Raw genomic sequence first — 21,747 nt, forward strand, 5'->3', positions numbered from 1 at the left:
AGTGTAAACGGCAGATTTGGCCAAATGCCACACAGTGTTTCATTTCAAATGCTGTTCAACACATTTTTTGTTTATCAGTAGATATTTATTCTTTTACTGCCTTCAGAATAGGCCTGTGAGGAATCTGCGCAGTCTACTGCGGCGCTTAAGAGCTTTTTAACAAGGCTGGTTATTATAGTAACCATGGTGTTTCAATGTTCTATATGTCAGTCTGCATTAAGTAAAGCTCGTGGATAAAGTAGTCTGGATGTTTTGGAATCAGCTCAGTATTGTTGTTTTATAACAATATTCTAATTTGTGTTCAGTTTACAGCTGTGTTATGAAGCCTTTAGTTTAATTTCTAATGTGTCTCTAATCTTGTTATTTTATCAGATATTTTACAGACCTTTTCATGCACTGCCTGTCTCCTTAATGGTTACAAAAAAGTTGTCTCAAAAGTAAATAAATTCAGCATTTAGAATAAGCTAATGGTGTTGTACAATAGTTCTCAAGAGGAGGAAAAGGTGCATACTAATTTTAGTTGACACTAATGAAGACTGGATAGCCATTTCTCCTTGGAGAGTCATTTTCATTTTAGCAGCATTATTTATTTCTGCAGAGGAAGGAAACAATCTACAGTTGAAGTGTCTAGTTTCACATTTTATTTCCCTTGTAAATTTACAAATCAAGTCAGTTGTTATTAGGGCTGAAATGGTAAGCAGTGATTAGAAAAGTGAAAGCTTGTGGGATACAGGGTGTCTCACCTAAACTGTAACTGTACAGTTTTGGGGGTTTATTAATGCTTGGCCGATATATGCTTAGAAGCAAACTCAGTTTCAGCTGTAGAAGTTCCATGGATTTAGAATATCTCCAGGCAGTAACCCCAGTGCTTCTGCATCAGAGAATGCAGGCACCTCAGCACAGGGCTTCTGTTTTTCTTCCTACTGGATGTCAAAATAAGATAGGGAATGCAGGACTGTGTAAATTGAATAAAATAACTTGTCAGGGGGTATATAGATTTGGCTTCTGCTTCTTCCCTTAAAAGGTTGTGAAAATCATCTACACATTTCACCATGTTTTTAAACACAGAGTTCAATTTGTGCATAGCATTTGGTCTTTGAGAGTAAAGCAGATTGAGTAATCTCTGTGCTGTTGTGTTTTTTCTTTTCTTTCAGTATTGGAGAAAATAAGCTTTTTGCCTGCTCATGGTGGAAACAAGCAAATGCTCAAAACAGAGACTTTCTCAAGCCCTTGTGGACTTAACCAAACAGTTTTGGAAGGCAAAAGCTGCAGATTTAATAGTGTGAAGAACTGAGAACTCGGAAGGTAGAGAAGCTTTTTGAATCTCTGTTCATTAAAGGTTTAAAACCAACCATTTTTTAAAGGAATATCATTGTTTGTACCATCCTTGGGAGCCTCAAAGGTTGACGTAAGCAACTTCCTCTCAAGCCAAAGATAACTGGAAGAGGTTGCATTTAATGGTGAATTCTTGTATGTGTTAATATATTTTCTTATTTAAAAATAGAAGTACATACAAAGCTAAAGCAGGGAGGCTACAGTTTCTCAGTGCAGAAAAACCCCTCACAAAACTATGGTAATCCTCTCTCATCCCTTCCCACCCACTCTGTTCCTTGAATAAGTTTTAAATGTAATTCATATGATCCTTTATTTCCTGCCTTGGGCAATGTTATCATTTAGAACGGACAGTCATTTTTTGCCTGCTTACAAAGTGTTTTTAAGTACTGATAAATTACCCCAGCTGTAGGCAGCCAATTAAATGATTACTAACAGGCTCACCAATGGGAATGCACAGTGAGCAGTTCAGTATTTCACGCTTTAACTCTAAATGTTTTCTGTACAGTGATTATATATTCACTCTAATAAAAACCTTTGTTGTTGCAGTCTTGAGGTGTTCTGTTTTGTCTTTTTAATCTCACTTGCTGAGACATGGCACGCTAGAGGATTATGTTAGTAACTACTGTCTTTTTGCAAGGATTTTCACTTCACAGTTTACTTGATGCTGGAACAACACCACTCATGAAATTACTTTTGTGCCACATGTTGAGTTCATAATGAATCTGGTTTGTATGATCAATAATGTAATTAGCTTTTCATAAATGTGTGCATCTCTTCAAAGGGTGCTCTAATAGTCCTGTATTTTTTTAAATAACATTTTAAGTCAGGAAGATATCCTTCTCAATTAAGATAAGAGGGACCTATTTGAATGTGAATCTGACTGGTATTTGTGAATCAATTTTGCTTTGTGCTGTTGTCCCTTTTTTCTTCTGTATGTATGACCTAAGAACTGCATTACCCTTGTTGCTTGGTGCTCATGTTGTCTAGGAACACACAGTGCCACAGAGGAGCCACCATATCTTTAGCCCCTCTTAACTTTAGCTCACTCTTCTTTGGAGAAGTAGTAGTGATCATTTTCTTGTGGTTTGGTTTTTTTCTGTCAGACTTATATATTCCTCAGCTGCCTCTGTTTCTCATGAACTTGTTCTATGTACAGTGCTTTGTGGCACCTTCCAAGTATAGTTCTGAGAGCCTGGACTTCTCAGATGTTCAGAGAGAATTCTGCAAAAAAAAGGTCTTTTTCGCTCTTTTAATACATTTCTAATGTGCATCCTGTGTGCTCAGACAACTTCTGATCTTTATGAAGCAGCCACACTTCATTTGACTTGAATTCTTGTCTCTAACCCCAGCCCTTTCAACTGTACATATTGCAGGATTTTTCATCTATTTCTTTTGAAGAAAACTTCCTGTTCTTCCTGCTTAAGTCTAATTATGAAGGATATGGACATGACCCAGTGTGTACCAGTTGACCAGACAGGCCAAGGTTGTCTCCTTATTAAAACCCAAAAGACATCATCAACTCGATCCTAGAACACATTTTTACTTTGCAGAGATGTTTATAAACTGTTAAATATTGACCTTTATAAATGCATGGTTGTTCACTATGTCTTGTGTTTTAGAATTAGCCTGTTCATATGCTGGACTATGCAACAGCCTATTAAAACTGTATTCCTAAGTTATAAATTTGAGCATATGAACCCAAGAGGAATGTGATTGCAGTAGGAGAGGCTTAGGAAGAGCCAGACTTCACTGTACTTCACTGTCTGCTTTTTAAATTGAGAATATCAGGCACAGAAGCAGAAAAGCTTGCCTGAATCAGTGGAAAATAGTCCAACCAGTGTGTTCATCTGTGTTTCTGCATGTGGAGCGACTCTGCATATATTTTCAGTGTATTTTCCAAGGAATTTTGTAAAACAGTGAGCACTGACAAACCCACTGGATATGTCTCTCATCCATCTAGTGGCTTTTTTTAGGCTGATAGGCCTGTTCTGTTCCTAGCTCTTAGGAACCCTTATAGAATGAAGAACAGGACAGCACTGAGGCTGCTACAACATACTAGATGCAAGTAGATTTATACTTTAAGCCTTGTCTTCTAAATACCAAGTATTGTTGAAAATTGAAAAACATCAATAGGTTTAATTTTTTTATAGTCTTATATAAAGTTCTGACTCTGTTTTGTAAAATCTGATGGCTCTTAGCACCTCATGTGGCATACTTTATTTAAAATAAAACAGACAGTTGAAAAGAAGAAAACCAAACAAGCTGCGTTGCTGAGGGGAAATAAGTTACTTTGTTTTAAATGAAAGATTTTTTTTTTGGTATGTTACTAAAATCTTTGACTTACTGGAGTATAATGGGTTATCTTTCATGGCTTAATATCACTGTATAACACCATAAGTGTATGATGTGCCTGTTGTCTCTAATAAATTATGAATCCCTTGAATAACTACATAAAATTCTGTCTTGAGGAGTACAATTCTTAAAGGTGAAATCCTTGTATATTTCACAAAGGTAGAACCCCAGTCAGGTGAAGGTATCCATGTGAATGTCAGACAGGAGTTTTACCCTGCACTTTTATTTGTGTGAGTGCATAAATGGGGTAGACACACACACAGCACACAGCTCTGCATGGAGTGAGGCAGTGAGCTCCATCCTGTGTACTGGAGATGGAAACCAGGCTGTACCAGGTGTGTCACAGAGTAACTTGTCAAAAGTCACCCTCTTAAGCCCCTCCAGGAAGCATTACAGAGCAAAAGAAATAAAACAGTCATTAATTTTGCCATGGACTTACTTTGACCAGCAGTTGTATTTTATATAACTTGAGATAAAAAGTACAATAAAATTACCCTTATGGGTTCTTTATTTGCCTCTCAGCATTCATCTTGGTCTCATACTGATCTTTTTTTCTCACAGAATCTGTAGCGGTTCTTTGGGATTGAGGGTGGGAGAAGCAAATGAAATAATTTTTCCTTCCCTACTGTAGACTGTCCTTAGTTGTTTTCATCTGTCAGTGCATCAGGAGCAGAAAGTGGCACCGTAGGCTTTTCTTCTGGGGGTAAAGAAGCAATAATTTCCAAAGTAGGATTTTTGGGGAAGGCAGGGTAGAGGAATGAGAAAGATGTGAATGTGCTCTGTGCTTTTAATACAAAAGATCTCTACTTCTGGCAAGAAACATCCCTGTTCTTACAGACAGTTACCTGGTATTGTTGTTCTTGTGCAGTTTAAAATAAAAACTGCTTTTGCAAGGCTTTATAGGAATAATGACTTTGGAAAAGGGAAGAAAGAACAGCAAATGGGAATTATAACACTCCCTTGCAGAGTGGGGATAGCAGAAAGACAGGTAGTCTAAATGGCCTGCCTTTTGTAGTCAGGAGAGGTTTTACTCACAAGATCTGGTATCATCAGCAGATGGTAAAATACTGTGGTTATTATGAAGTATCTGAAGCGCCTACATTTAAGGAGTCTTAAGGGAGTCATCGAAAACAGATTGCAGGTGGATTGTGTTAAAATAGATTTTTGTAACCTCTTCAGCTGATGTGATGATTCTTTGTAATAGTGAGGCTACTCAAAGTGTGATATTGGTGCCCTCCTGCCCTTCTGTCATTTAGATTGGACCCTTCAAGGGTGAAAGAAATTCATTTTGGAGGATAAAATGCCCAACCCCTGTTGCTTCCTGAGTATTAACAGTGAAGTGGTTCACCTGCCTGGGTTCAAACCTGAAACAGGAGAACACTGCCTGGGGAAGAATCCATAGCTCATCTACACACAGGCATTAATCACTTCAGCTGTGTGTGGGACAGTCCTTTCCAAAGGGAATTAAGCTATACCCCGGGGAGGTACTTAAATTCCAGATAAAACACCTCTGCAATTAGAAGCTGTGCAAAACGTAACCACTTGGAATTCCTTCCCTTGATACAAGATTGTCCTCTTCAGTGGTGAGGGCTCAAAAGCTGGCAATTTACAAGGGTCAGTATTCATAACCTGCAGTGTAGAAAAAGTGATGTAAAGGTGTGGTTGAACCACTGTGGGTAGCTCTGGAATCCTTTTCTTCCATGGTCAGGCAATTCACTTTGGTCCAGCTTGTTGTCCTCAGAGTGACAGTCAGATAATTCCACTTTCTCTTGCTCTCTGTTTAGATATTGATTGGATTATGCAACAGGTAAATCATAAAGATACACATCCCAAAGTGACAAACAAACTGCTTTGTCTCTACTTCATCTATTAAGTGGGAAGATAATTTGCCTTTTTTTGGTGTGTCTTCTTTCACTGGGCATCAGAATATAAAGGTAATTGCAACCAAAGGGTTTTCTCTCTCATATCTAATTTAACATCTCTCACTGATTACAGACTGAAAAGTTCACGTTGAAGTTTTGGGTTTTGTTTTTGTTTATTTTTAAAGTTTAGTTTCTTGTACAAACATGTATGAACAGTTTTCTAGCTGAGAAGATAGGAAGTAATTAGGTGGAATCTCTGCTTTTAACAAAGCATCTGCAAACTTCTTCCCTTTGAACTTCAGGAGTAACCTAAGTTCCATATCTGCGTGCATGTATAGAGAGATGGGCTGTGCATCTTGCTTACCTGATGGTGTAGCATCTTGTCCTGTGTCCTCAGGGCAGGGACAGAGCTTTTTTCTTTTCCAGTAAATACTGGATTGGGTTTTTTTTTTCCCTTATCTGATGTCAGTTGCACTTACTCAGTGCATTCAGCTGTCCTGTCATTTTCTAATGCTGTACTTTCATTAACTGACATACAAGTGAGAGATTTCTGATGAAAGCACAGCTGGTCTAGTAGCAGTGTCTATTCCCTGAAGTGGGCAGCTTCCATTTCAGCTTATACTTGGAATTTTTCTCTCTTTGTCTGTCCTTCCTGGGAGCCATTCTTCTGTAGATAACGTCCCTGATCCTGCACTGACAGACTCAGATGCTGAGATTGCAGACCCCAGGGCAGTGAAGGGGAGACAGTGGTGCAGTGATGGTTGTCTAAGTCATTCACCAACCTCAGGGATGAGGACATCACTGGCATGGCAAGAAGCTCTTTCTTTAAAGGAATGATTCAGGTGAGGTCTCTGGTCAGGTTCTCTTTTTCCAAGGGAAAGCACAGCTGCAAACCTTGGGACAGTGAATGAGGTTGTCTTAAAAGCAAACTACATGGCAGAGACCTGGCTGTGGAGACCTGTAAGACCTGTGCTTGTTGAAATCCTGAATATGGGAAAAAAAATGTTTATGTAGTTTAGAGATGTTTTGCATAGTTAATCTCCAGAATTTACTAAAACCTGTAGGTGCTACATTTTCAAGGATATTTGGTCATATTGCATTTATCTTTTCCAAGGTGCAGTGTGCCAGTAACAAGGTGCTCTGTGGCATCTTACTCCAAACGAGGAGATGACAGGTCTCAGCTCCTGTTCTGCTTCTAACTTGACAAATGATATTTCTGAAACGAGAACTGAGAGGCTCTATGCCACAATCATGGCATGTTGTCCATTGGCCTTGAAGACTTCTCGCTTCTTGAACTTGCATTTCCCTCCCACCTCTGTAAACTCAGTGGTGCAGAACCCATTCTTAACTTGTCACACACTTGTCACACACAGCTTGGAGCTTTAATTTGAGGTGGATTAGGGAAGTGCCATTATAACTTGCCAAATAGCAGTGTGTTTTGACTGCACTTTGTGTTCAGACTTGGTTCATTGGCTTTTGTTTGTTCCATACCTTAAAGCTCGAAGGTGCCTGAAGAAATGTGTTTGCTGGAGCCCCTGTTCCTGTCGACCAGTGTTCTGGCAGTTCCCTCCACCCTTCTGTCTTGGAAAGCACTACTAAAAATATGGAAAATTAATATGTTTCTGTGCTTTCATTAATTAATTAATCTTACAGTTCTGTACATACACCGGTAAAACTGAGCGGAAATACAGCAGTTTTTCAGCTTAAGCAAGCAATAGCCACAGACACATTGTGTCAGGCCTTTTTATCAGTGTCCATGTTTCCGGCATCTGTGTTGTCCAGCTTAGTGTGTACCTGATCCTGATTTAATATGTTGTAACAGATAAATTATTTCATTCAGTGAAGAGATACAGCCAGAAAGATAGCTAATAGCTCTATTTTTTTTTCTTGTTTATCACCACATGGAATGCAAATGGGGCTGTACAAGAACAACTGAGAATTACGAGTCCCAAGGATTATTTTCTTGTTTACAGTTTCAGACATAAAAATGAGCAAGAACAACTTATTTAAAACTTGGAAATCAGCATAAATCAGGATGCCTACAACTCAGTCTTACATCTCTATTATGTGTGTGTACAAAAGGCTTGCTTAGCATATGCTTTTCCACTATTTCATTATTTGGTTGTCGATGTTTATGTCCCTGGTCATGTACCTACTAATGTTCCTCAATAGTTTTAGTGCTGAGCCTTCTGCTCAGTCATAAAGATTGTTGGTTTTGTTGCTCATACTGAGTTCTCTTGTAGCCATTGCCATTTTTCAGTCCGGGGTTGGTACTGGGGCAAAGGCAGGCACAGCTGTGGGTGTCAGGTTACCAGCTGTCCTGAGTTTCGTGACTGCAGTGTCCGTCTTGAATTTAGCCTTTATCTGAAGATGCAGCCACTGAATGCTTGAATTCAGTTGCACAAAATACTGTAATGCAGGAGCATTAAAGAGGAATCTGGGGCTATTGCAGTTGCTACCACATTGACACAGATTTGGGGCAATTACCCCTATTTTAATTATACTAGATTAAAGTTGCCAGCTGCATGCATGTTGTGATCCTGTATGTTTCAGTACCCACAGGATCCTGTTCAATTCTTCACTACCCTTGGATAGCTGCTCAAAAATCTCTTCTTCCCATTTGCCTTGCCAGACTAGCAGGTAAGGATCACCATCCTCAGCTTTTTATTTGGATCATGGATTAGGATTTCTAAAGGAGATTTGTTCAAGATAGGTCCTGCATTTAAGCACTATCCTTCCTGGACTCTAGGTATTGCTCCATGGGAGTATGGATACACCCATGTTTTCCATGTTGTCTTTGTCAGCCTGCTATGGCAGTCTTGCCTACCTCAGGTCATTTCAAATAGCACCATGTGCTTCATTTTAGCCAAACTGGATCTGGCCATATGCCTGCTTTAGTATGGGCTGATTCTGAAATTACTAAATTCCACTGACAATGCTGAATAGATTTCTATGGATCATGCTGGGAACTTGATACAGGTATTTGTATGAAGCCGAAATACATGTTGTGGCAGTGTGTTTTTTGATTGTAATGCATTTCTAGCAGTCAGTTTTATAATCTTTCCTATTTTGTACTGTTATAGCATATTTTATTATTGATGTGTTGTGGTGAGCTGCTTTTTTATATTTCTCTATTGTACGGGTTCAGTTTTTGTATTGTTATTTGGTATGTTCCAACCCTCTTTTTATTTTTGAATGGTTCTGCCCCCAGCTGTCCCTCCCCTGGGCGCCCAAGTTTGCCTCTGTCAGTTTCCCTCTCTCTCCCAAGTTCAGCCAATCCCAGTTCACGTTGTGTTGCCAGTCACGTTATTCTCCTCCCCTTGTAGCCTGCCTGTCACCCTGCAGTCCTGCCCATGTTCCAGAGGGTTCTTCTCTGGCTGGGCAGTGATTGGCGTCAGGGCTGCAACCCCGCCTTCCTCCCTCCTCTCGTGCTTTGTTATTTGTCCCATGCTCTGCCCATTATCCCATTCCTCCAATAGCAGCTGTACCCCTTGTTTCCTCCCTTTCCCTATTTAAGCTGGCTGTGCCTAGCTCTCTTTGGCAGACTCTCTCTGTTGTCCCAGTTGTTACCCCCTCCTTGTTGGATTAAATCTCCGACTTCTTCTACTGAGAGTGTCTGCTCGCCTTCTTTTCACGTCCGTCGGCATCGCTGGTCGGCCTTGATTTCCCTCTGCCCGAGGGTCAGGGTGTGAAGCTTCCCACTTCAGCCATGGGAAGTCACAGCCCTAGGCGGCAATCTCACAGAGCCAGTCTCTATGCCAGAGCCGCTGCTCTTTGCCGTAGACCGCTGCCCCTGAGGACTGCTGGTTGTGTGCTGCAATTATAGCCGGGATTTTCAGCGGCAACTCCAGCATTGATGGATTGTTCCTTTCCTCCCTGTGTTATTGGTTTTGCCCTAGCTCTCCATCTCCTCAAAGATCTGCCCCTCTGTTCCCTGTTCCTCCTCCTATTGGATGTCAATCCCTCCCCAAGCCTGCCCCTTTCTCTGGAAACTTCCCTATCAATTTTGTATCATTCAGAACCTCATTGGTTTGTTTAAGTTATTCTCCTCCCCTGCACTCCCCTATTGGTTTAAACATCATGTTCCCTGCCTTGTGTTCCACCCCCAGTTTCTCCCAATTGGTCAAAGATTGTATCTTCTCCTGGGACCTCCTCCCCCTTATAAGCTGATGTACGCTCTTAAGTTTGCCCTTTCTGCCACTGAACCTCTGGGAATAAACTTCTTTGGAAACCATACTGAAGGTCTCTCCCTGATCCTTGTCCCTACCCTTGGCACAGTCTGCAGTCCACCTGTGCCGTAGAGCTGCTGTACCCTGCAGCTGCACCCCAGATTGGACAGCTTTCTGGGGGCAGCCCGCCTGTGCTGTCGGTGTCGGGAGCTGGTCAGGCAGAAGAAATCCGGCACCGCAGCACATGTGACAGTTCTGCTTTCCTGACAGTACCTGGCATGTCCTTGCCAGAACCAAACAGAGGGGATTCCTAACTGGATGTCTCAGCCATGGGAGGTTTTGAGAATTTTAAGAGTCAGATCCTTCTAGCTATTAGCAGAGAGGCTCAAGGCATTGTCTCTAAAGGAGGTCACAGCCATGGGCACACAGACTTTGAACAGTGGAATTCACTGTGAGTGTGGATTAGGTGTGCATCCAGGCTTTAATTTGTTTCACTCTATAGTCACACAGAGTTGTGTTGTGTTTTTATTACTTTTGTTCTGTTTCTGTAATGGTTTGATCTATGTACCCCCATTCTCCCCAAATGGTTTGCCCTGAGTTGCTTCCCTCCTCCCCCATGTCAACCCTCTAATTCTGCTGATTCATTCCCCAGTCTCCTCCTTGGAGCCCTGTCAATCACTCATCCTCCCATCCCCTCTTTCTAGAACCTTCCAGCAGGGGCATCAAGTGATTGGTTGGAGGTTGGGGCCCTCCCTCAAAGTATTCCCCAGTTCATTGTTCCCCCATGTCTATCTCCCCAGTTTCCACACCCCCAGTTCTTCCCTTTGGTTGTTCTGTGAATCCCTCCCTTGTTTCCACCCCCGTTTATAACCTGTTGCAGGAGCTCAGTCTGGGCTCTGCGCAGCTGGTTTCTCTGAGGCACGGACCTCTCTATGAGCTCCCAATAAACCTTGGTCTTCACCCCTACAAAGAGTCAGCTCCTTTCTCCTTCACCATCATCAGCCAGTGCCTCCCCTGCATTAAGGCTCACAACCCTAGCCACTCTCCTGGACCCCCTGGTCACGGGAAACTGTTGTTATGAACAAGTTCATAAGTTAATACAATTAGAGCTGTTAATGTTAATCTGAAATTGAAATAAGTTAATTGTGTTAATGAAATAGTTGTTAAACATTAAACCTTTAAGCTACCCCCACTGTTAATCCCCTTACCTTACCGGTGCCCTTGTTGCATCTGTCCAGTACTGCCTCTGCTGCTCTGCAAAATGGCACTGGGTAACATCCCCAGGAAATACGCAAATTAAGAGATCTTCAAGAAAATCCAACGAAAGAGCCTAAAAATGATGAGCTAGTCGAAGATTTAAGGAACTAAGCAACGGGTCCTACTAGCGAAAAGTTCTAATCCATCAGCAAGGTTTTAGATGTCACCGAGACCTGACTAGAATTGGGTCAGAATGAGGACCCTAGACGATGAGCCAAAAAGCATCTTCCTAGGCACGCCTGTGGGGACAGAAGCCCCAGTTCTGCTGTGGAGCAAAACTGTCTGTCTCCTCCTCTGCGTCACCAAAGGGAGCAGCGGCAGTGTGCGCAACCCCTCGGGCCCCACCCAGAGCTGATCACTCAATAAAGGCATCCAGAAGGAGCTGATCTCCTTGCTCTTGCTTTTCACAGCGTCACCCACAGTCCGCCGTGTCGGGGCTGGTTGGGCAGTGGGGCAGTGACTGGATGGTCACAAGGAGGACACGGCGACAACATGGCGACAACACATGGGCTTTCCAAGAGGACTTACAGGTACAGGAATATTCAGGGAAAGGGTTAATCCTATCACATTTTCATCCAGCTTGTTCCCTTTGTTTCTGTAAGCCTGAAAGATCTTTGTTTCCATGGGCCCATCTTCACCAGAAATTGAGACTTTCACATACAATAAAGTATAAGGAGTACAAACCCCATCACTGAGCCCTGTGATGCTTTTCCCATACTCAAATGCCCATGGATGGGGCTTGGAGCAGCCTGGGCTAGTGAAAGATATCCCTGCCCATGGCAGGGGGTGGAAAAGAGATGGTCTTTGAAGTTCCTTCCAACTCAAACTATTCTGTGATCCTCTGAGAACTATAATGAACAGTCTCCCCCTAGAACCACAGGAGATCCTGGTGTCCCAGAAGACAGCCTGCTTTTCCCTAAATTTATTAATGGATGATGTTGCAGCAGAGAGCACCACGTTCTAGAAATGCCAACTTCTCAGAAGCTGGAGCAGAGTCAAGTCTACTTCACACAACTGGGCACATCAACAAAGCCTCAATCAAAGAGGAGATAATTACATGGCCCCAGAAAATCTGTGCTGTTCTCTTAGGCCCAGCTTGGGCTCTGAATCTTCCCATTGCATCCAGTTGCAACGATAGCACATCTGAAGCCTACCTTTCCCTGTTCTCTCTCATTTACCTGTTTTCAGGTGTTTTGTGAAGCTTAAAATACCAAATGTGTTCAGTTCTTGGTAGTGGAAAGATGCCAGACGAGGCCTAAATTATTAACTTTTCTATGGTAGACATTTGCATGAATCATGTCAAATTAAACATGAATTTCTACTCATACTGCAGTTTTCAAATATCTCTGGAGGATTTTATTGATTATTCCCTTCATATTTTCTTTAATTCTATAATATCCAGCATGACTGAGGATTAGAAGGAGGATTTTTTCTTATTAATATTTATTTACATAATTGAAGAAATGAGGTTTACTTGAATTTGAAATAATTATGGTGAATTCCTGCTGGCACAAGAAAGGACAGACTTCATCCCAGTGCTCCATGGCTATCATGCCAGCTGTTTTCTCTTTCACATATATGAGGAGTTTTGCCAGTCTCCTTTAAATCCTGTATATCTGGGATCAGGTATCAAGTATCCAAGTGGTTCTTATTTCATCTGTTGCATCCTTCTGTGTTGTCTTCTCTTGACCTTTTAAATCTGCAAGCTCTTCTCTGAGCAAGGATCATATCATTACATTTGCACAGTGATTATTGCCAAAGGTCTGGAATCAATGAGGGTTCCTATAATATAAATAGTTATGGAAGAAACTAGCAATCCAAGCCCAAATGACAAGGCATTTGTAAATAATATAGCTAGATCTTGATAGTTAAATTAACTGTAAAATCAGAAGGAACACTGGATAGCTGCACAAAAGCCTGTTAAGAAAATACATACTTGCACAATTTTATTTTGATCCTCCTGAAAATACCAGAAAACAGAAATTAAAAACTTAAAGAAATTAAAATAATTAAAACGAAATAAATTTGTTTTCTAATTCACAGCGAGAAGAGTTGTCAACTATTGGTGTTAAACTGAACTGTGTAAGCACACAGAGAAATGTTTTAGCTAGATTTCTACACTTTCACCAAATCACTTCTGGTGGAGAACAAAACAGGTAATATATTCAGAGACCTTAGCATTATACAAAATAGAGCTGGAAAGAGACATCCAAAAGTTAAGCCTGAAAAATGTTAATGTTAAGGGGGCAGTAATGCCTTTCTGTGATTGACTCTTCACCATGAAGGCACATGCTGGATTGAAAAAACAGTTATCCAAGGTTTATTTGTAACAAAATGATGGAATGATAGAATACTTTGGGTTTAAATGGATGTTTACAGAGCATCCAGTTCCACACCCCCTGCCATGGGCAGGAACACCTTCCACCAGATCAGGTTGCTCAGAGCCCCATCCAACCTGGCCTGGGACACTCCCAAGGATAGGGCAGCCACAGCTGCTCTGCCTGACCTGTGCCAGGGCCTCACCACTGTCACTGTAAAAAATTTCTTCCTAATATCTAGTCTAAATTTACCTTCTTTTAGCTTAAAAACACTACCCTTTTCCTATTGCTAGAGGTGTAATAAAAAGTCTGTTCTCATCTTTCTTATAAGCACTGTAAGTTTTGAAAGTCTGCTCAGTGGAGCACCACCATCACCATAAGGAAAAACTGACTTTTTGCAGGTCCAGCTGTTGAAATACTTATTCAGGTTAGAGATTTCAGAGTTCTAATACCCATAATATTTTAAAAGAAAAATCTTCTCATACTCAGTAGCAGTCACAGAGCAGTTGAACATTAGGATTTCTCAGAAGTAGAGAATGTACAGAGAACATCCTCATGCTGCTGCACGTGTGTATATGCATCCAAACACTGAATGCAAGGAAAGAAAAATGGGTGTCCCATTCCAAAACAGATTCCAAAATGGATTCCAAAATGGAAGAGGAAAATGAATAAAAAGCATAAGCAAGGGAAGAAAATGCCTCCTAAAACAGAACTAACAACTGGACCAGAAAGCTTCAGTCTAGGAAGGAGACCAATGAAGAAGGATGTGAAAGAATTCTTTAAAATCTGCAGTGCCAGTGTCCAGTTCTGAGCTACCCAGTACAAGAAAGATAAAAACTTGCTGAGGAAGGGACTTTACTGTAAGGGAGAGGCTGAGAGAGCTGGGGCTGCTCAGCCTGGAGAAGAGAAGGTATCTTATCCACTGGGGTATCTTATCCACCTGTATAAACAGGCAGTGGGAAAGAATGAAGTCCTCCCAGTGACCAGTGGCATGACAAGAGGCGTGGAGGTGGTCAGATTTGGGGACAGGCTGCCCAGGGAAGCATTGAAATCTCCATCAGTGGATGTGCACAAAAGCCAGCTGGACATCTGCTCCAAGTGGCTCTGCTTCAGCAAAAGATTTGGACCGGGTGGTCTCAACAGGGTCTCTCTACCATAAGCTATTCTGAAAATCCTGAGTTGTAAGGGAAAAAAAAACAGTAAAGAAGAAATTACTGTACTTTTCTTAGTGAACAGATGGTATCAAAAGGAAATTAACAAGACAAAGGTTGGAAACAAATAAAAGAGCTTTTTACACAGTGCATAATTGAACTATGGAGCCCTTTATCGTAGTGTTTGTGGATGCTAAATAGCAATTAGATAACTGCACGGAAGAAACATTCATCAAGGTCAGTTAAATACAGTATTACCCAGAATGCATGGATTTCCTTAATCTACAAGTCATTGGAAACTGAGAGAACAGACAGAAAAATATATTTATATTTATATTTTATATTCATATATTCTTAACAATGTGGTCTCAGTCTTCTTTTGACTTTTGTTACTTGTCACAGTTGAGGACATGACATGACAGCTTACCTTGCATAGCTGGTCCTATGTTTAGAAGTACAATGCAAGTGCATTTTGTAATCCATTTCACTGCAAATGCTCTGAGGAAAAAAATAAAAATAATTAAAAAAATAAACTAGAGTTTGTCTCAGAGGAAGAAAATGTGCCTTAAGAAGAGAAAGAAATTATTTAGATGGAGATCAGGTTTGTTCAGCAAGAAAGTTCTATTCTCATATCTGCTTTTGATGACTGCCAAGGCTATTTAAAATTTTGATATTTCATATGTAATACAGGAAATTCCATAATGAAAACTATTCAGGCATAAGTTAATATTTAATATGCTTTTCAGAGGCTTGGTCTACTTCTAAAGTCTAGAAGTTTAAATAAAATTACTTAAATGACTTAATGTCAGACGGGAATTAGGAAGTCTGTGATTTTTGCAAAACACAAGAGTCTATTAGTAGACTGAAGGTTTTCCTGTTTAAAAAAGCAAATGTTACAGTTTAAAGAAAATCTGAAGCATATGCTGAATAAATGTTTCATCATAATTAATTTTTAGGCAAAATAGGGAAAAATTTGATTTGCATGAGCCAGAAGACTGGCTATCTCTGTAATGGACTACAATTGAGAAGACTGAACCTTAGGGTTTATCTTTAGCTTTGATTATGTCAAAAAACCAAGTTAATAAGCAGCTACATCACTGGCTTTGCAGTACAGGGAAGAAAAAGTTTGGGTAAGAGTTTTCACATTTCCTTTCTGGCTGAAGACCTGTATGCTCAAACAGAGAAGAATAAGTGGAAGTGACAGGATTTTGTGCAAAGATTCTGAACAAGGTTGAAAATGTTGAGAAATTGGACAGTGTGGGGATTAATTGAAGTCTGGGCAAGCAAGTTTTCTCTTGAAGATGAGAGCAGCTGAAACTGCCTTTGAACAGATGTCAGTGGGACACTGTGATTAAATACATCTTGTTTTTAAAGCTCTGCTGGTCCCTGTGGAGCGCTGATTATGAACCAAATCAATTATGCTTCAGTATTCATATTAAGGCTGCATTTTTTTCCTGCTGTTGTCTTCACTCCAAGTTTTTGGAATGAGATGGTAGAAAAGGAGGAACTCAGGTTACTAACTCAGGAAGGCTGATAGTTTTGTTTGGGTAGGAAGAATCCCATTGAATACCCTATTTCTTTCTTCCTTTAAATTAGTTTAGAACATTCCAGCTTTAGGTTTTGGGATTTTGGTTTTGTTTTCTTTCTTTACTTCTTCCCCCCATATCTGCCCTGGGTCAGTACTGATTTCCGTGGCCAGCACCTGAGCCTGATCCATGCTGTGTTGTGAAGCTGTTGTGAGCTTCATCTGAGGAGCTGAACACAGCTGTAACTGTTCCAAGTCCCTTTGTCTGTACTTTGATTGCTTTGATAATGTTCTTCAATTATGTGTGATGATAATCAAAGAACATTTAAAGCATTGTACACAAAAGAAATGTGTAACTGTGCTGGAAGTGGGATAAAAATTGTGTTTATTTAAATGCTGAGATAGTAGGAAAAGAAAAGGAGGAACCCAAGTGCTTAAAACAGCTTTTAAGCAGAATTTGAGTGTCTGTGGTGCTGACTCCATCCACTGAGCCAGATCACTTTGAAAAATCTCTCCATCACTCTCTTTGACCTTAAAGTTTCTGCCTCGGGTTGAACATGGTATTATGCCTATTTTGCTGGGTTTAAACAACACCAGCACTTAAATCAGGGCTCTGGGAGCAGGTGAGCCTCTCAGTTTGTGGCAGCCTCAATCTGATGGGTTTGATCCAAAGAAATATGAAACAAAGTCGAGAATCAGACATCACACAGACTTTCGCCAGCCACATTACAACAGTTGTCAGCTACTGATGAAAGTTCTCCAGAAGAAGGGGAGCCAAAGCCTGTGTCCTTCCTGGGCTCCAGGCTGACATAATTTCCCTGAGTACTGCTTCTTCCCATGGGCTGTGATTTCCCTGAGAAATCTTTGTACTGAGTGAAAGTTCCACCATAATCCAGGGACTAGAGCAAGGACATGGCCAGAACTTCTCTGTGCGGCATAATCTCCCAAGCTGTTGGACTCCTCATTCATTAGAGCTCATAAAAGCAGCTAGTTTTGATGACTGATTGACATTAATTACCTCTAGGATATAATCCCTCCTGTCTCTGACTATTTAAGTACTCTTCTGAAAAGTTAAGTGAGAAAAAGAGGGAAAAAATCCCTCTTGGAAACTGCTTCCACATCCACTATTCTTAACCATTGGCTGTTAATTATTCACTGTGTGTGAGCTCACATTGTGCCTTGCAGAAAAGGCACCATGAAAGATGTTATAGATAGCATTTATAAACACAAAGAGCTTTGTAAAACTACTTTTAGTCCATAGTACTCAAGACAAGCCTACACTACAGTGAGTCAACTGCCTCTCAGATTATTTGGACAGACTTTTATAAAACTCAGCACACAGTGATTTTGTTCTCTTTAATCAGTTTTCCACAGAGGGACCCACTGTGAATGCAAACCCTGGCACTGCTGACAAACAGAACTGAGGGTATTGAGATTTTCTCCCTTTCCCAAAAGAAGTCAAAACTACAGATATATATTTTACGTGCATATTTTGTTAAGGCTTATTTTCAGCACCAGGTTTTCAACTGGTGGAGCTGTGTGATTAGCTGAAATTAACTATAGTATATGGAAATTATATCTGCCACGGGAAAAGACCCAGAGTGACACAGCAGGACATGACAGGCTGCTCTGGAAGAAACAGTTTTCCCCTGAAGGCAGTAGAGCTCATTTTGGGATTCCACTTTAATCATGTGCTGTGGTCTCTCAGTATGTAAAAAAAGACCCCAATCAAAAGGGAATTACTGCCTGCAGATCACCGGGTCCGAGAGACATGAAAAACGATGCACTGCTTCCATGGGGAATGATTTACTGGCTCAGCACAGGCCCCTTAGAAAAAGGGCTTCTATAATTTTGTTTCTTGCTAAAGGATGAGGAGAGGACACCTGTGCTGTGGCTCAGAATACCACATATTTCAGATCTTTCTCATAGTGAGTTTCCACAGGGGATTGTCTCCAGTATCAAACCCACTTCAGGACATCCTTTTCTTTCTATTGTCCCACAGCTCATTCTTGCCTCTGTGTTACACTGTGAGATTGAGTGCAATGAAATCATACAAATTAACATGAAACACAGTGAAAAATACAGGGTTCTCCTGAATGAAGAAATTGGATGAAAGAAGTTTAATTGAGAGAAGTGATGGATGTGGTTAAAGTACTTCCAGTTCAAAGGAAGATACGCCTTGTTAACACTTAAATGAAGATAAATCAATCCCTATGCACTGCTTAGAGCGCCAAAAACTGTGCTGTGAGTGAAAAAAGTTCTCTGCATGTTGAGGAATGCACATACCTGCTGGGCAGTACTATGGAAGGAAACAGAGACCACAGAGCTCCATCCTTCCCAGCCCTTGGGGAATATCTCTATATTTTGGAAAGACAGCTGAGCTTCCAGAGTAAGTCCAGTTCTGTCTCCATGATCTCACTGGCTTCTAAGGGCTTCCTGTGAAGGGCTGAAATGCTTTGGAAAAATTTCATTGTGGTCTGAGGGTAGATTAGAAGTTTGGTGCCCATTCATCCTGATATCTAGTCTTTTAATAGTCAAATAATCTAGTGGGATAAATGAATGGCAAAGAAACATTTAATGAGATGGATTAAAATTCTTGGAAACAAGGGGTTTTATAGCCATTAGAAGTCGTCAGGCTTTTTATTTGCCTCAGGCAGACCAGCAAAGTTATTGGAGACTGCTGTGGAGTTTGAATTAGGTGAACTGAAGCTGTCTTCTAGGAGACATACACATGCGAGGGGAAATAACCAAAATCAGAATCAGTGACAAAAGGAGAAAAAAAGACAGTGTTGGCTTTGCTTCCTTTTAGGTACAGATCAAATCCAAGGGGGCAAATTACTGCATTGGAACAACTGGTTCTTTGAACATTGGAACTTTGAAGAATGGAAGAGGCTCATCTGCTACAGGGTGGTCACTCTGCTGAATTTTCAAAAGGTGACAGTATTTCTTGGTTTAGTTTTGGGGTTTTGTCTCCTGAAGGTAAGAGGATTATAGAAATTTCTGCTACACCTTCTCTTTTTAATTATTCTTGCTGCAGACCTCAGCTGTTCTAATCAGCAGAGAAATTAATACAGTCTCCTTTCTTGATTAAAGATTCATTTCCATGAAACATACATTCATAAAATCTCTTTGAGACCTCCCCAGTCCAGCAGATACAGTTGAAACCAGCCAGCAGATTCAGCAGTTATACTGTGAGGAAGCTCAGATGGATGAAAAGTGGTAACATACACCTTCCAGCACTGAAAATGTTCTCCTTAGCTTTGATGTCTGTCAAATAAAATTATGCTAGCCAATTTCTCCTCTACCAATCCCCAGAATACAGGATATTAAGAGCTTGAATTTTATATGAAAAAAAAAAATCTGAACCCAACTTGGTGTCTTATTGAAAAATGCTGTTTTATCACCTTAGATCCAGGGGCAAAACCATCACCTTTGATAGAAAGCATTAGCTCTCACTTCTCATCACCTCTACTGAATAAACTACTTTTTTTAGACACTTTATTGCTACTATTATATTTAAAACAATCCACATTGTCTGTACTTCTATCTTTTGAGAATGCCCTTCCCATTGTCCTTCAGTCTCCTGTTGAAGACCATGGGGCAAATTTGGGCACAAATGGAAAATATCCATTATATAGTCTGGACCTATCCCCTGCAAGATAATCCTTGCCCACATTTTGTTGCAAACAGCTTGAGCAGTTTGAGCCTGATTGTCCTAGGGTGACATTATGATGCTTGTATCCCCATTCATGTGTTCTGTTTATGTGGGATATCATGTTCTGTGTCTTCAAGACTAGCTCTGAAGAGCGAATGTTTTCTTTTGGTTTTGCTATCAGCCGCTCCCCCATGGAGGTTGGACATACAGACAGGGCAGTACGTAGTCCTGCTTTTGCTTTTTCTTTGCTTTTTGCTTTGCTTTCGCTTTCGCTTTGCTGTCCTGCTTCACTTTCGCTTTGCTGTCTTGCTTCCGCTTTTTGCTTTTGCTTTGCTGTCTTCCTTCTGCTTTGCTCAGGCTTTGCTCTTGCTTTTTGCTTCTGCTCACTAGTTAGTTTAGCTAAGCAGTCCAAATTTTTCCTGGACTGTTTTTCCTTTCCCTTTTTTGGGCCTACTCGAACCTGCTCCGGACTGGGGCCTGGCAAACACCAAGAGTTTGCACCCTGTGGCCTAGCGGGGCCTACTGTGGGCAGCAGCCATTTCCAGCACTGGAGTGACTGACAACACAGAAACCACCCCCAAGAGAGATCTTCTGAATTTGTCATCTTTTACAGAGCAGTGAAAGAGTGGTGTCATCCGGTATTGTTCATTTTGTGTGCTGGGGGGTGCTGTGCCTGTTAAATAAACAGGTTCTTTCCACTTCTCTCTGAGGAATCTTTCCCAAACTGCTTGTGGGGCGGGGCTGTGTGGGTTTGCTTTCTGGAGGGGCCCCCTTTTTGGAGGTTTTCTCCCAAATTTGCCCTAAACCAGGACACTGATGAAGGTTTTACAGTCCTGCTCCGCAGCCTGAAGAGCTCCTCAGCTTTACAGACAGCTCAAACAGGGCAAGGAGCTGCACTTGGCTGGGATTACACAAAGTTCAGTCAAGGCACAGCAGTTATAACAGCATTGTGCAGCTCTGTTATTCGGGCTTCAAGCTTTCCAATAAATTACTCCTTCTACAGCCTTGATGGTCTGTGATTTCACCTCCCTTGCAGAGAAACCATTTTTCACAAGTTTCAACATCTGCAGAGAAGTTTGAGTGGCTGTAGGTAAGGCAAGGAGGCAAAGGATGATCCCTCCAGCTAAGGCAGTGATACAGTCAAGGGCACAGCAATCTTCCTCTCCTGGAAGTGATGGAAAAGCTCCATAATGGAGCAGACATTCCCTGAGCTGCACAGATGCCACATTAGTGCTACACCCAGGTGTGCAGGGGGAGCTAATTGAGGAATTGAGTGGGATTTGGGAGCATGGCAGGAATCGCCAGCCCAGCACACGGGACCCAGCTGGGCTTCAGGAGCAAATTGGATCAGGAACCCAAGGCAAGATGAGGCCTTGACAGGGGAGGCAGCAGGCCTGGGAGTGAGGAAAGACAAAAGAATAATTAAATCAAGGAGTTTGGTACAGCAAGGAGTGGGGGTAGTGCTGAAAATAAATGCACAGCGCATGGCTCAGTGCAGGGCTTTGAGGGCACGCAGTAGGATTTGATGGAAACCCCCCGATGATGTACAGGGAAGGCTGCTCCTTGCCCAGGCTCCCTGATGCTCCTGCTGCTGACGATGATGATGATGATGGTGCTGCTTCAGCAGGTGCTCAGCTCCAGCATTTGCTTCCTTCCACGAGAGCCCAGCATGCAGTCTGGGATTGGAGGAACTGACTGGGGAGCTCCAGGGATGTGTGTACTCCACAATCCCCCCATTGCTGAATCACTGAAGTTAAAAAAGACCTCTAAAATAATTGAGTCCAACCACTGACCCAGCACCAAGCTGAAACCTTCCTTGAGCAGGCAGGATATAGGTCCTGCCTTTCCAACAGAGGCAGCTGTCTAAAACATTGTTTTCATGCCAATTTTGAGGCATTTTAACATTTCCTGCATTTTAGAGACAGTCTGAAGGCTGCTCTGAGCTACTGCTGGAGAACAGACCTGTCCTCCATCCAGGAAGAAGGATGTGGAGAGCTGGGCACAACAAGGGCTGGGCCCTTCCCACCTCCAGCTTAAAATGAGTTACAACCCACCCAGGGAAAGTCAATCTCTTTCTAATCAAATAAATTTAGCCACCCAAAAGCTTTGCTGGATCAGGCTCC

The 21,747-nt window shown here is 41.5% G+C and overlaps 1 protein-coding gene across 1 annotated transcript in view; it reads left to right on the top strand.

Annotated features, from left to right (window-relative positions):
• The window catches only part of PIK3C3 (phosphatidylinositol 3-kinase catalytic subunit type 3), a 68,628-nt gene extending 64,834 nt beyond the window's left edge, over positions 1-3,794 (top strand). Inside the window, exon 25 of the mRNA XM_030968362.1 lies at positions 1,155-3,794. Coding sequence (XP_030824222.1) covers positions 1,155-1,169 — 15 coding nt within the window. The 3' untranslated portion in view covers positions 1,170-3,794. The remainder of the gene's footprint in view (positions 1-1,154) is intronic.
• The last annotated feature ends 17,953 nt before the right edge of the window (positions 3,795-21,747 follow it).

This window comes from Camarhynchus parvulus, chromosome Z, assembly GCF_901933205.1.
Source record: "Camarhynchus parvulus chromosome Z, STF_HiC, whole genome shotgun sequence".
Classification (NCBI taxonomy): Eukaryota; Metazoa; Chordata; class Aves; order Passeriformes; family Thraupidae; genus Camarhynchus; species Camarhynchus parvulus.